This window comes from Lepidochelys kempii, chromosome 1 (genome assembly GCF_965140285.1).
Source record: "Lepidochelys kempii isolate rLepKem1 chromosome 1, rLepKem1.hap1, whole genome shotgun sequence".
In the NCBI taxonomy this organism is placed as follows: Eukaryota; Metazoa; Chordata; order Testudines; family Cheloniidae; genus Lepidochelys; species Lepidochelys kempii.
In genome coordinates, this window is record NC_136380.1 from 329,450,912 (window position 1) to 329,464,824 (window position 13,913).

General features: G+C 39.1%; 1 protein-coding gene across 10 annotated transcripts in view; it reads left to right on the forward strand.

The window, feature by feature from the left end:
- Nucleotides 1-13,913, forward strand: part of PHTF2 (putative homeodomain transcription factor 2) — a 187,670-nt gene that overhangs the window by 14,985 nt on the left and 158,772 nt on the right. For 9 of the 10 annotated variants that reach the window (XR_012156838.2, XM_073328594.2, XM_073328591.2 and 6 more), the window contains exon 2: nucleotides 10,901-10,980. Coding sequence is in view for 9 of the 10 variants with exons in the window: in XM_073328594.2 (XP_073184695.1) it covers nucleotides 10,936-10,980 (45 nt within the window). In the remaining variant the exon portion in view is untranslated. Of the gene's footprint in view, nucleotides 1-1,102; nucleotides 1,166-10,900; nucleotides 10,981-13,913 lie in introns of those variants that run through there. The other variant, XM_073328590.1, reaches the window with a different exon arrangement.

The window sequence follows — 13,913 nt, forward strand, 5'->3', positions numbered from 1 at the left end:
AAAAAAAAACCCCTAACAGGCAGATGTGGGATAATCTGGCCCTTCACATTAGGTTTCATCCTGATTTCTAATAGAGATTGTCTTTAAACTTTGAAGAATAAGGTTTAATATTCCTTCCAAAATTTAATTTGTTATCCATATAAATATCCAATCTCTTTTTGAATCTTTAGTTTTTGATCTCAAAGACTGGTGGTGGTGGTGATAGAAATGTAGGGCTGGAGGGGACCTCAGGAGGTCTAGTGTGGCCCTCTGCACTGAGGCAGGATCAAGTATACTTAGATTATCCCTGACAGATATTTCAATAACCTGTTCTTGAAAACCTCTAATGATGGTGATTCCACAACCTCCCTTGGAAGCCTTTTTTAGCGCTGAATTATCCTTATGGTTAGAAAGTTTTTCTTACTATCTAACCTAAATCTCCCTTCCCGTAGATTAAGCTGATTACTTCTTGTTCAACTCTCCCTGATCATTGAGAACAATTGATCATTGTCCTTTCTTATAGCAGCCCTTAACATAAGTCTTCAAATACCAGATTTCTCCTCAGTCTTTTTCTCAAGACTAAACAGGCCCATTTTTTTTAACCTTTCCTCACAGGTCAGGTTTTCTAACCCTGCCCCTCCCCACAACCCAAGCCTTTTCAGCAGTCCTACTGCCTAGCCAGTTATTTTCCATTTTGTATTTGTGTGTTCCATGGTCTAATTATCCATTGTGTGAAAGGATTTCCTTTTAATCAGTTTTGAATTTGCTACTGTTTTGAATTTCACTCACTGACCACTCATTCTGGTTTATTTTCTTTATGGCGTTCAATATTTTATATACTTTTATTTGTTGTCTTTCTAAAGTAAACAGTCCCATTTTTTCAGTTTCATGGAGAGTTTTCCATGTCCCATATCATCCTCGGAGACCTTCTCTGAATGCCTATTAATTCTGCAATATCCTTTTTGAGGTGATGTGACCAGTAATGCACACAGTATTCAAGAACAGGATGCATCATTGATTAATATAATGGCATTATAATATTTTTACGAGTTATTCTCTGTTCCATTCCTTATGCATCTAGATGTCTTGTTTTGCTTTTTAGACCGCATCTGCACATTGAACAGAAGTCTTCACTGAGTTGTCTATGAAGAAGCCAGAGTTCCTTTCCTAGGTTGATAGCAATTAAGTAAGAACCTTGTAAGGTGTATGTGTAGTTTTGTTTCCCTCTTGTGTGTATTACTTTGGATTTATCAGCATTGAACTCTATTGGCCTTCATATTGCAATTCATTTAGTTTGGTTAGTTCTCTGAAGTTGATCCCCAGTACTTTGTAGTTTTGACTAATGAACATGCATAGCTTTGTCATCTATACGTTTTGCTGCTTTGCTACTTGCTTCCTTTTCCAGATCATTAATAAATTATAGTAAACACTGGATGTAGTACAGAATCTTGAGGCACCCTGTTAACCTTTTGTCATGATGAATATCAATCATATATAATCCTACCTCTTACTTTTAGTTTTTGACCCATGGCAATACTCTGCCTCTCACTCTACCAGCTTATTTTCTCTAGTAGTCTCTTGTGAGGAACCTAATCCAAAACCTTTTGAAAGTTTTATCAGCCATTTCTTCTCTATCAGTTACTTCACTGATGTGTTCAAAGAGCGTTAATAGATTAGTGAGATACAAGTTTCCTGTGGAGAAACTGCTGGTTCATCCTATCATATACTGATCTTTCAGATACTTTACTATTCTGTTTTTTTAAATTATCATTTAAACCAGTTGTCCAATACAGATGTAAGGCTTGCTGCTCTGCAATTCCTCAGATTCTCCGCCGCCCCCCCAAGAACTTTTTTAAAATATAGGCACAGTATTTAGAGAGTGCATGTTTTTGTTAGCAGCTCAGTCACTTGATACCTAAGTTCCTTCACAAGCTCAGTTGATTGCTGTTTATAGAATGTGCTGAAAACTTTAATCTAGGAGTGGTTTTCTGCTTCCTGCATGCACTCATTAACATACCACAGCTTTGTCATACCAATTTCTTGATACAGATCCACACTTAAAAATTTGTGGTATTATGGCTCTGCAGTCAGGTGGCTAAGAAGATCATCACTGGGGGTGGGGGAAAGGGGAACAACCACTGTTTCTGGCTTTTGTTTTTGACAATTTATTAGGCGTACAGCATACCTGACTTGTATGCACAGTTTTGGTCATTTTATCAATTGTGGGGAAATACTCAACTAGTACATCTAGAAAGGCATATATTAAAAGTATGTTAACGTATTTGCCCTGCAGTAGATGTACTTGATATTTTAGGGATTTTTAAAAAAATCACACTGATAGAATGTATTTTGGGAAAAGAATAAGTGTAAAATTATTTTTTTTCATAGTTTTTATCTGAGCAACTTTCTATTCTGCAGTATCATAGTAGCAGTAGCAAACATACAGGGCTGAACATTGATGAGAAGGCAGAATTGGAGGTCAGCCATATGTGGTGTATGTTTAAAATGGAATATGATATTAATGATGGCTTGGTTTATTGTAGACTACCTAGCAATGGAAACCAGGGTAGTTGGACTAACAGGAATGATTTAATACAAAGAGTAAAAAGCACAGTTAAATAGAAATATAAATCTATAGAAATCTGTACTCTTTGCTTTAAGAAACTGATCTTGCGCTACTGAGTTCAGTGGGAATATTGCCATTGTTTGTAATAGGAGTGAGATCACACCCTAACAGCATACGGCTAAATAATATATGTTGTAGCATGTCAAAGACCTAAAGACTCTATAGAGATGTAGAAAACTCTCAACTTTTAAGTGCAGAATTGACTGAGAAGATGACAAACTGCCACCCTAAATTAGGTGCGAAATAATGCAGGTTATTTCCATGGGTGTTTTCACTGGGGCAATGCATGCAATACCGCCATATTTTAAAATATCTAAGAATGTTCAGTGATTTAATTGATTTGGATTAGCTAAATTTCCTAATACATTTCAAGTCCTATATAATGTATAGTGATAACTTTCACAGTATTAAAAAATTATGGTTAAGGTTGCATACAACCTTTCATTAAACCTGTTTCCACTCACAATTTTTTAAAGAAAGTCATTTGTTTACGTTAATGTTCCTACTTAATCTCAAACCAGAGAGAATGTTTTTGTGACCTCTTGCCAAAGTCTCTGATGACAACTTTTTAGCCAGCTCTTAGAACCAGTACTGTCCTCATCCTCCTTTACCTGTCAGCTGCCTTTGACACAAGTCAATCATACTTTCCTTCTTAAAATCTTGACCTTCCTTAGATTCTGGTTCTTTTCCTGTTTCTCTAACTTCTCTTTCAGTTGTCCTTTACAGGATCCTCCTCCTGCTCCTCCTCCTCCTCTTCTTGTCCCCCCCTTCAGCTTTCTGTGGGGGTTTCCCAGGACTCTGTCCCTGGTCCTTCTCTTCTCCCTCTACCCCTTATCTCTGGGTAATCTCACCTGCAAACACAAATTCAACCACCATCTGTATGTGGATGATTCACAGATCTAACTTTACTCCAGTTCTGTCTAAATTACAATCTTGGTCTGTGTCTGACACCCCCACATGGATGTATTTCCATCAGCTCCAGCTCAACATGGCCAAGACAGAGCTCTTAATCTTACCTCCAACCCTCCCCTCCTTTCTTGATCATTGTGAACAACACCACCATTCTTTCTGTCACTCAAGCCCATAACCTGGGTGTCATCTTTGACTCATACTGGATGTGAAGAACTAGAGAGACAGTCTGTCAGGGCCTTTGTTTAAAATGCTGCAACCAAACAGTTACCTTTTGTGTTTGCTAGTTTAAAGATGCAGACAGCTTTACTGTTTAACTATTTAAAGACAGATGGTGAACCCACAGCATAGGCTGTTCTGCTCCAGGTGGGCTGCCCCAACCCCATGTGTGTAATATCATATTATTTGAGCTAGCACAGCCCATTGGAGCTGCACCTGTTCCCTAGATGTCCTTGCAACTCACCCACCCAAGGACAAAGGGTGAAGTGGGCTAGTACAGAATCTCACTACAGGACTCCCACATGGACAGCCTTTCAAAGAACCACAGTTAATGTAAGATAGGAAACTAGTTTTCTCTTCAAGTGACTGTCTACACAGATTCCTCTCTTGGTGACTAACAAGCAGTTACCTGTTTGGAGGTGTTTCAGAGCTTTCCCCTTGCACTTCTGCAGTGCCCTAGGGTTAATAGGTGCTGGCTTCTTACTCCTGTGAACCGTGTGCTTCATGACTTGTGTGGCTATTTATGGGCTACAGCTGCCATATCCCTAATGATCTAGGACAGTTTAAGAAATCCCTAGAGAAGCTTGCACCTCATTTTTCCTTGCCAAAATAACGATGTAGAAAGACTGTATCAATCTCTTTGACCTGACCTGGTCTGTCCTATCTCCACCTTTTTCCTCAGTGTCTCTACTTCAGGGGCAGTTTGTCAGGGCATGTCTTGAGGGGGAAAATGTATACATCTGGATTATGGTCGCTTAGTTGCTTTCTGTCACAATGTCTTCTACACTGTTTACAAATTATAAATAAATTTGTAGGAAGTATTGAGCCATCTGTCATAGGCTTGGTAACTGTAAGCATATACTGTGCAGGTGAACTTGAACAAATTACTTCAGGTCCTGCTAGAAGATCTTTTCAAACCAGCTCAGCATTTGTATCTCAACCTAGCCTCAATCTTTGTATCTTGCCTTGTGACTAAAACAACTGATCAATTGTACCAAATGGGGTTTGAACATTTTCAGCCACCTTGTATCCTGTAGCTGTTAAGGGTATAGCTATTATAGGGGAAAAATGCACATATTTGTAGAAAGAATGGCAAATCTGCTTGCTCAGTGCCCCAGGAGGGGTCCAAAAGATTGACTCTTCCACGTGACCCCACTGTTCTTGGGTGGTCACATATCCGTTCTCTCCTCTTCAAAGTATAAAACTGTTTACATAGGTTGAAAAAAAAAATCACTTCTCCCCACAAAAAGCTAGAATAACATGTTTGTGGATGATTGAATTAATCTTTCAACCTGGGAGCAAATTGTGGGGTTACAGTGTAGCACCTAAGCAACTGCTATTTCAACCCTTTTGCAACTTTTTTGATCCTAGTGAATGGGGTACCTGCCCACTAGATTCATCTAAGTACAGTTCCAATTATCTTAACTGGCCAGACTCCAGTGGCCAGCTAAACATCAGCCTACCTGGGCCTGTGTGGAGGCCCCAAAGTGTGGCTTCTCTGTCTGCCATAAAAGCCTAGAGGCCCTAGACAAATAGATGGCTTACAAATATCGCAAGTTTGTCTGGAAGAGTCTCAAACAGCTAAAAATAACTAAATTGAAATAGTTAAGTGCTTAATTTTAAGAATGCAGCTATCCAAAATTTCTTGATTTCTAAACCTTAACTATCTAACATTTATGAAATGCCCTTGTAACAATTTGTCTTAATGGACAATTTGTCTTAATCATTCCTTTGATTTTCATAGTTAATTAAATAACTTGGATATTATCTCAAAACACTTTGTTAAAAACAGGTTCCCTTAATTCTCAGTTCATCTGTCCTTTGTTACACTGCATTTTATGGACACTGAATAGGTAAGAGGACAGTTAATATAACCATGTAATTTATTTTGTTCTTTTAATTATATACACAAAAATCCAGATGAAAGTGTTTTTTGTAGGACTATAGATGCATTACATAACTTATGCAAATTCCACCAACCCTTGAATGATTCTTGAGCCGGTGCTTAAACTTTTGGGACTCTCTATACAATAAAATAGAAAAAAATCTCTCTTCTAAAAATAGGGTTCTTTATTTTGTGCTGAATTTTCATTTTTAAAATTAGATTTACAATGTAATTAGTTAAGTGGAGCAAAGACTTCTTTAACTTATTTTTCAGGGGAAACCTCTTATGCACTCTAGAATTCCTGAGATCAACATTTAATATTTAATAAATTTCAGTTTTAATGTTAAAATTAGCTATACATTAGCAAAAGGGCATCCTTTAAAAAATGGAAGTTAAATCCTAGTGAAGAAAATAGGAGCATAAACTCTGGCAAATGAAGTGTAAAAATATAATTAGGAAGGCCAAAAAATTTGAAGAACAGCTAGCCAGAGACTCAAAAAATAGTAGCAAATTTTTTTTTAAGTATGTCCGAAGCCAGAAGCCTGCTAAACAACCAGTGGGGCTACTGAATGATAGAGATGCTAAAGGAGCACTCAAGGATGAGAAGGCCATTGCAGAGAAACTAAATCAATTCTTTGCATTGGTCTTCACAGTTCAGAATGTGAGGGAGATTCCCAAACCCGAGTCATTCCTTTTAGGTGACAAATCTGAGGAACTGTCCCAGATTGAGGTGTCATTAGAGGAGTTTTGGAACAAATTGATACACTAAACAGTTATTCACCAAGGCCAGATGGAATTCACCTAAGAGTTCTGAAGGAACTCAAATGTGAAATTGCAGAACTGCTAACTGTAGTCTGTAACCTATCTTTTTAAAAAGGGCTCCAGAGGTGATCCTGGCAATTACAAGCCCATTTGCCTGGTACTGAAGTAAGGCTAACTGATTGAAACTATAATAAAGAACAAAATTATCCGACATGTAGATGAACATAATTTGTTGGGGAGTAGTCAACATGTTTTTTGTAAAGGGAAATCATGCCTCACCAGTTGACCAGAATTCTTTGAGGGGGTCAACAAGCATATGGACAAAGGGGATCCAGTGGATATAGTGTATTTAGATTTTCAGAAAGCCTTCGACAAGCTCCCACCAAAGGCTCTAAAGCAAAGTAAGCTATTACGGGATAAGAGGGGAAAGTCCTCTTATGGATTGGTAATTTTCTTAAAAGATAAGAACCAAAAGATGGTCAGTGTCAGAATGAAGAGCAGTAAATAGTGGTGTGCCCCAGGGGTCTGTACTGGGGCCACTTCTATTCAACATATTCATAAATGATCTGGAAAAAGGAGTGAACACTGAGGTCGCAAAATTTTTGTAGATGATACAAAACTACTCAAGATAGTTATGTCCCATGCAGACTGCAAAGAGCTACAAAAGGATCTTTCAAAACTAGGTGACTGGGCAACAAAATAGCCGATGAAATTCAGTGCTGATAAATGCAAAGTAATGCACATTGGAAAACATAATCCCAACTATACATATAAAATGATGGGGTCTAAATTAGTTGTTAACATTCAAGAAGGAGATCTTGGAGTCATTGTGGATAGTTCTCTGAAAACATCCACTCAAAGTGCAGCGGCAGTCAAAAAAATGAACAGAATGTTGGGCATCATTAAGAAAGCAATAGATAATAAGAAAATATATCGCCTCTATATAAATCCATGGTACGCCCACATCTTGAATACTGCGTGCATATGTGGTCGCCCCATCTCCCCCCCCCCCCCCCCCCAAAAAAAAAAAGGAATTGGAAACGGTTCAGAAAAGGGCAACAAAAATTATTAGGGATATGGAACGGCTTCTGTATGAGGAGAGATTAATAAGGCTGGGATTTTTCAGCTTGGAAATCAGATGACTAAGGGAGGATATGATAGAGGTGTATAAAATCATGACTGGTGTGGAGAAAGTAAATAAGTGTTTACTCCTTCTCATAACACACGTACTAGAGGTCACCAAATGAAATTAATAGGCAGCAGGTTTGAAACAAACAAAAGGAGGTATTTCTTCACACAACGCACAGTCAACCTGTAGAACAATTTGCCAGAGGATGTGGCGGCCAAGACTATAACAGGGTTCAAAAAAGAACTAGATAAATTCATGGAGGATAGGTCCATCAATGGCTATTAACCAGGATGGGCAGGGATGGTGTCTCTCGCCTCTGTTTGTCAGAAGCTGGGAATGGGCGACAGGGAATGGATCACTTGATTACCTTTTCTGTTCATTCCCTCTGGGGCACCTGACATTGGCCACTGTCAGAAGACAGGATACTAGGCTAGATGGACCTTTGGTCTGACCCAGTATGGCCGTTCTTAGGCATTATGTTTACATAATTTTAAAAAAAATTCAATGGATGTAGTAAATACTACCATTTGATAGTTTAAAAAATGCCTTTGCCTATCCCCTTAATATAGTTTTAGTTTACCCTTTCAGTGAGAAAATTGGCAGACTTTAAAATCATAATTAGCGTGGTCCCAACAGTAATTTTGTTAAAATATCCGGCTGCAAGTCTGAAATGGTCCTCCTTTGCATTTATAATGTTCTGGTTCACTTTCTTGAATATACTGTTGACTTCACTAAGTGCCGCTATTTCCATGGAAAAGTACTTGTTGACAAATTCTAACAAGGCAATAATATAAAGCAGTGGGTACAACTTCTCATTGCACGTAAAATCATCTTTATTTTTTTAAACAATGTTAATCTTGGTATTTAAATTCCTAAGAAATGCTGTGATTTTCTTTGAGAAGATAACCAATTTTCTAGATAAAGGAAAAGCAGTAGACTCTAATCTATGTGGATTTCAGTAAAGCATTTGATAACTTCCCACATGGAACTGTAAGTTAAATTGGAGAAGATGGGGATTAAATTAGAACTGAAAGGTGAGTTAGAAACTAGTTTAAAGGGGAGGCTATAAGTAAGGCTATGTTTGTGTCGCGGAGGTCATGGAAGTTACAGAATCAGACTTCCAGAAACCTCCGTGACATTCTCAGGACTCTGGAGCTGACAGTAATGTGGCCCTGGGAGGGTTACAGCGACAATCGACAGGGGGGGCCCCCCCTGCAAAGTTCCAGCACAGGTGATAGACTCTTGAGGGAGCCCCTCCTCAGGGTTCCAGTTACAGGCGACAGCTTGCCCAGGGGGAGTGGGTCGCCTTGGGCAAGTGGCTGGGGTGTCCCGTTTTTCCTTTGGGAAATATGGTCATCCTGCGGCTCCCATGATTTCCCCCACAACTCCCAGCCGCCACGATGGTGGGGGAAATCATGGAGCCACAGCAGCAAAAGTCACAGACAGATCACAGCTTTTGTGAATTTTTTTTTTGTTGTGACCTGTCCATGACTTTTACTTAAAAAAAACCATGACAGAATCTTAGCCTTAACTATAACAGGTTATGCTGAAAGGTGAACTGCCAGTCCGGGGAGAGGTTATTAGTGGAGTTCCTTAAGGTTTGGTCTTGGGACCAATCTTTATTTAACATTTTCATCCATGACCTTGGCACAAAAAGGGAGCGTTAATAAAATTTGTGGATGACACCTAATTGGTAGGTATTGTTAATATAGGAGGAGAACTGGCATGTTCTACAAGAAGATTTGCATGACCTTGAACACTGGAGAAAGACATGGGATGAAATTTAATAGTGCTAAATGCAAGGGACTAACAACAAGAATTTTTGCTTTAAGCTGGGGATTTATAAGTTGGAAGCAACAGAGTAGGAGAAAGACCTGGGTGTATTAGTAGATGACAGGGTGACAGTGAGCCTGTGAAAAAGGGTAATGCAATCCTAGGATGCACCAGCCGAGATATCCTAGTAGGGAAAGGGAAGGTTATTACTGTTGTACAAAGCATTGATGAGACCTCATCTGGAATACTATGTGCAATTTTGGTCTCCCATGTTTAAGAAACAGGTGCAGAGAATGGCTACTAAGATACTCTGAGGAATGGAGAATCTACCTTATGAGAGGAGGCTTACAGAACTTGGCTTGCTGAACTTAACAGATGCTGAGGAGAGAGATGATTGCTCTCTTTGTAAATATATCCGAGGGATAAACACCCAGGGAGGGAGAGGAATTATTTACGTTCAGGGCCAATGTTGGCACAAGAACAAATGGTTATAAACTGGCCATCGACCAGTATAGGGTTGAAATTAAATCAAGGTTTCTGATCATCAGAGGAATGAACTTCAGGAACAGCCTCCCAAAGGGAGAAGAGAGGGCAAAAACCCAGACTAGTTTCAAGACCGAGCTTGATAAGTTTATGAACGGGATTGTATGATGAGGTTGTGTACAATGGCATGAGGGCCATTGTTGACCGCTATTGGCAAATATCTCCAGTGGCAGGACACGGGATGCTAGATGGGAGGGTTCCAAGTTACTACAGAGAATTCTTTCCCAGCTGTCTGGCAGTGGGCATCATTGACCTGCTCAGGGTTTAACCAATTGCCATATTTGGGATTGAGAAGGAATTTCCACCCGATCAGGTTGGCAGAGACCCTGAGGGCTTTTTGCCTTCCTCTACAGTGTGGGGCATGGACTTTAGTAACTCAGACACAGGTTATGGGTCTATTTCAGGAGTGGGTAGATGAGTTTCCGTGTCCTGCAATGTGCAGGTCAGATTAGATGATGATGATTGTCCCTTCTGGCTTTAACGGCCTATGCTTCCACACTGCAATAAAAGACCTATGGCATGGCTGCGGCTGGCCTAAGTCAGCTGGCTTTGGCTTGCAGGGCTCAGACTGCAGGGCTAAAAATTACAGTGTAGATATTCGGGCTCAGCCTGGAGCCTAGGCTCTGAAACCCCGGCTCTGAAACCCCATGACGGGGGTGGGTCTTGGAGCCTGAGCTGCAGCCTGAACCCATATGTCTGCAAATTTTAGCCCTGCAGCCAAGCCCTATGAGCCTATGAACCAGTTGATCCAGACTGAGACTTGGTACCATGGGTTTTTTTATTGCAGTATAGATGTATCCTATGAGACTTAGCTGGGCAGTAAAGCTTACTTTGTTTGCCAGGTATGCATTACTTTACAGAGTGGAGAAAGCTCTTGTAATAGAAACTTCTGTCTCTTACTATGGTAGCAGATTTTTGTTTAGATGTGGAAAACTTATTACTAAAATAATAAGACAAATGTGATGTAAGTATACCTGTAGACCACTTTCCTCTGCAGGTAACTAGAGTAGTTTACATGCCTGTTGATCAGTCTTTTCTTGGAAGGTGGAAGTAAAAATTGTCTGTCTTTCAACAGGCTAAAATGACTACTGTGCGAATGCAGTAGAATAAATGGCGTCAAAAGTAACGGATGCTATAGTCTGGTACCAGAAGAAGGTAAGCTTTTTAGTTAAAATGTGGTGTTGGTGCTGGTGGTAGTGGTAAAAGAAAGGAAGGGGGATGGTGGTGGTGGTGGTTGGGTTTTTGTTTTGTTTGTTTTTTTTCTCTTGAAGTGTTGATTTGTGTAGGCTCTAGAAATGAGTAGCTCAAACTATTTTTCCAAAAATGCTTGATTAAACATATGTTAAGAGTACTTGTGGCAGTGAAACTTCAATTAAAAAGTTTGTGTTGATTCCTTTTGGGCTGCTTGGTTTTTTTTTTTTTTTTCTTAAAAGGAAAAATGTGGTTTTGAAGGAAAGTTTTCATTTATTGGTTGTAGACTAAAACATTGGTGTATAGGAGAATTTACAGTTTATGTAGTACTTTAAAAAGTATTGAAATAACACTATTTGAAGGAAAAGCAAACTGCAAGGCTGAAAGTAAAGATTTCATTTATCTTTTAACTCCTCGGTTAATGGCTCTGCTTTCCAGAATATTCAAATTTTAAAAATTTTTTTATTTGTACTGATATGTGGTGTTTTTTTTTTTAAGTTATCCATTATATATCTACAATTGTGTTTCTAGGATTTGTTAACCAATTCCATTAATGTACATGAAAACTGCTAAATGTTGCTCCATATTTTGGTTTTAAAATCTCAAACTGTATCATTCATGACTTAGTCTGCCACAGTTTTTTAATATACTTTAGAATTCGAACTGCTTTTCAGTTATAAAGCAGCACGGAGCTAGAATTCATGATTTCAGTGCTCTGATGCTAGGATTTAAACCAGGAAGGACTGTCTTATATAACGCATATTAGTTTAAAAATGTACTATATTTAGTTAGGCTCTAATGAAAAGTTATGGGTGTTTTTGTGTGTGTGTGGTGGTTTTTTGTTTTTGTTTTTGGATTTAAAAAAAACCCTCATTTGCTTGCAAATCAGCAACTCTTAATATTTTTTGTTCACTTGGGATAACCTGTTGAGAATACACATCTCATTTTTATGAGCAGGGTGACAGCATCATGGTTCACTATCCTACATACAAGATATGCAATAATTATTGTTTTCATTGCACTATTGTGTTGAACCTTTACAATTGTGGATAACGCGACATTGAAAAGGCAAATCTAAAACCTTGATAACAAATGAGATGCTATTTATAATGTAGTTTTGGTTATATTAAAACACATTTAACTGTAAAATGTTTTCAGAGCATACTAGTGAATGAAGACTACTTCAGTGATCTTCAGTTATCCCTGTCTCCCATTATTTAGGTCTTTGCTAGAAGAAATAAAATAAAATATCTAAATTTAAAAGTGCAGGAACCTTTTGTTGTAAGGAAAACTAATGGAAGAATTACTGACAAATAGATTGAAGCTTTAGGTGTGTGTTCTTCTCTCTGGTACTAGTTGCAAGTCTTTTTACAAGTCTGGTGTAAACCTTCGAGTCTGAACATTCTAAGATAAAATTACATACCAACTACCCCCATATTTAAAATAATATTTTAGGTTGTAAAGTAATTGACTTGAAAGTTTAGATAATATTTTCATTCATTTCCCATGCAACATTAATTCAGTCCTCTTATGGTATGCTTTTTGATAGTCTTTAATTCCATGATCACCCCCTATTTTTTTTCCCACTGCACCCTGGCCATTCGGAGATCAAGACGGATGGTGTTCAGGGAATGATTCAGAATTGTGTTGTGAAACTAGGCTATTTGTAGGATTCCTGCCTCATTTGCTCTAGAAGTTGGAAGATATATAAGGAATGAGGTAAGGAACTACTGAAGGAGAGGATGGTCTTGTGGTTAAGACAGGTGAATGGCACACAGGGATACTTTATTTTCATGTTAATATTGTGTTCCTGGGCCCGCTGTGAGAAAGTGGTGAGTCCTCGTAACTGCAACTAAAGGCAATGGAAGTGGTGCATGCTCAGCTTCTCTGGTGGTAAAACAGCTGATCAAATGAGAACAGGGGTGGAAATCAGGAGGAAGCCCTGAGATGGCCAAATTGATAGGTTTGCCTGATGCTATCTGTAAAATGGGGAGAATAATACTTTTATCTCACTGGGGAGATAAATTCATTAATATGTGAATGCCCTAGAAAAGACAACAAGGAAATAATTCTGTATTCAGTCCAAAATCTGGATAACTTTCATTAAATAAAGTAGGGACTGCACACTGAATGATGAAGATAAAAACAACCATTGAATAGATGTCTCATTCCCTATGTTGAATATTTTCAAGTGCTTGACTTTGCAACATAAAATATATTAAATAACAATCTTTACTGTAGTTTATTTCCTAGCCTGTACTTAAAAAGGGAAAAATTATATTCTGTGCAACAATAACCTCCCTCCCCCCCCCCCCATGCATCATCTTCAAGCTTTAAACCCTGAAGCTTCCTTCAGCATGGAATTCTGCCAAGTGAAATACAGGACCTGCTGCAGGAAGCTGTTATCCTGGGGGGAAATGGGCCACTGGGGCCATGAGCTTTGCTTGTCCTGGGAAGTGGTGTCAGGGAGTTTCATAGAATATCAGGGTTGGAAGGGACCTCAGGAGGTCATCTAGTCCAACCCCCTGCTCAAAGCAGGACCGATCCCTGACTAAATCATCCCAGCCAGGGCTTTGTCAAGCCTGACCTTAAAAACTTCTAGGGAAGGAGATTCCACCACCTCCCTAGGTAACGCATTCCAGTGTTTCACCACCCTCGTCGTGAAAGAGTTTTTCCTAATATCCAACCTAAATCTCCCCCACTGCAACTTGAGACCATTACTCCTTGTTCTGTCATCTGTTTGCCTGCCTGTTTTTCTTCTTCCCCAGAAGATGGCGGGGTAAGGGGAAACTCCTGCTCCATGTGGTACTCTAGAGAGGAGAGGGGATCAGTAGGGCCATGCCTTGTGTCTTGTGCCTTGTTTAGGGGCACCTGGCTTACCTTCCTTTTTCCTCTAT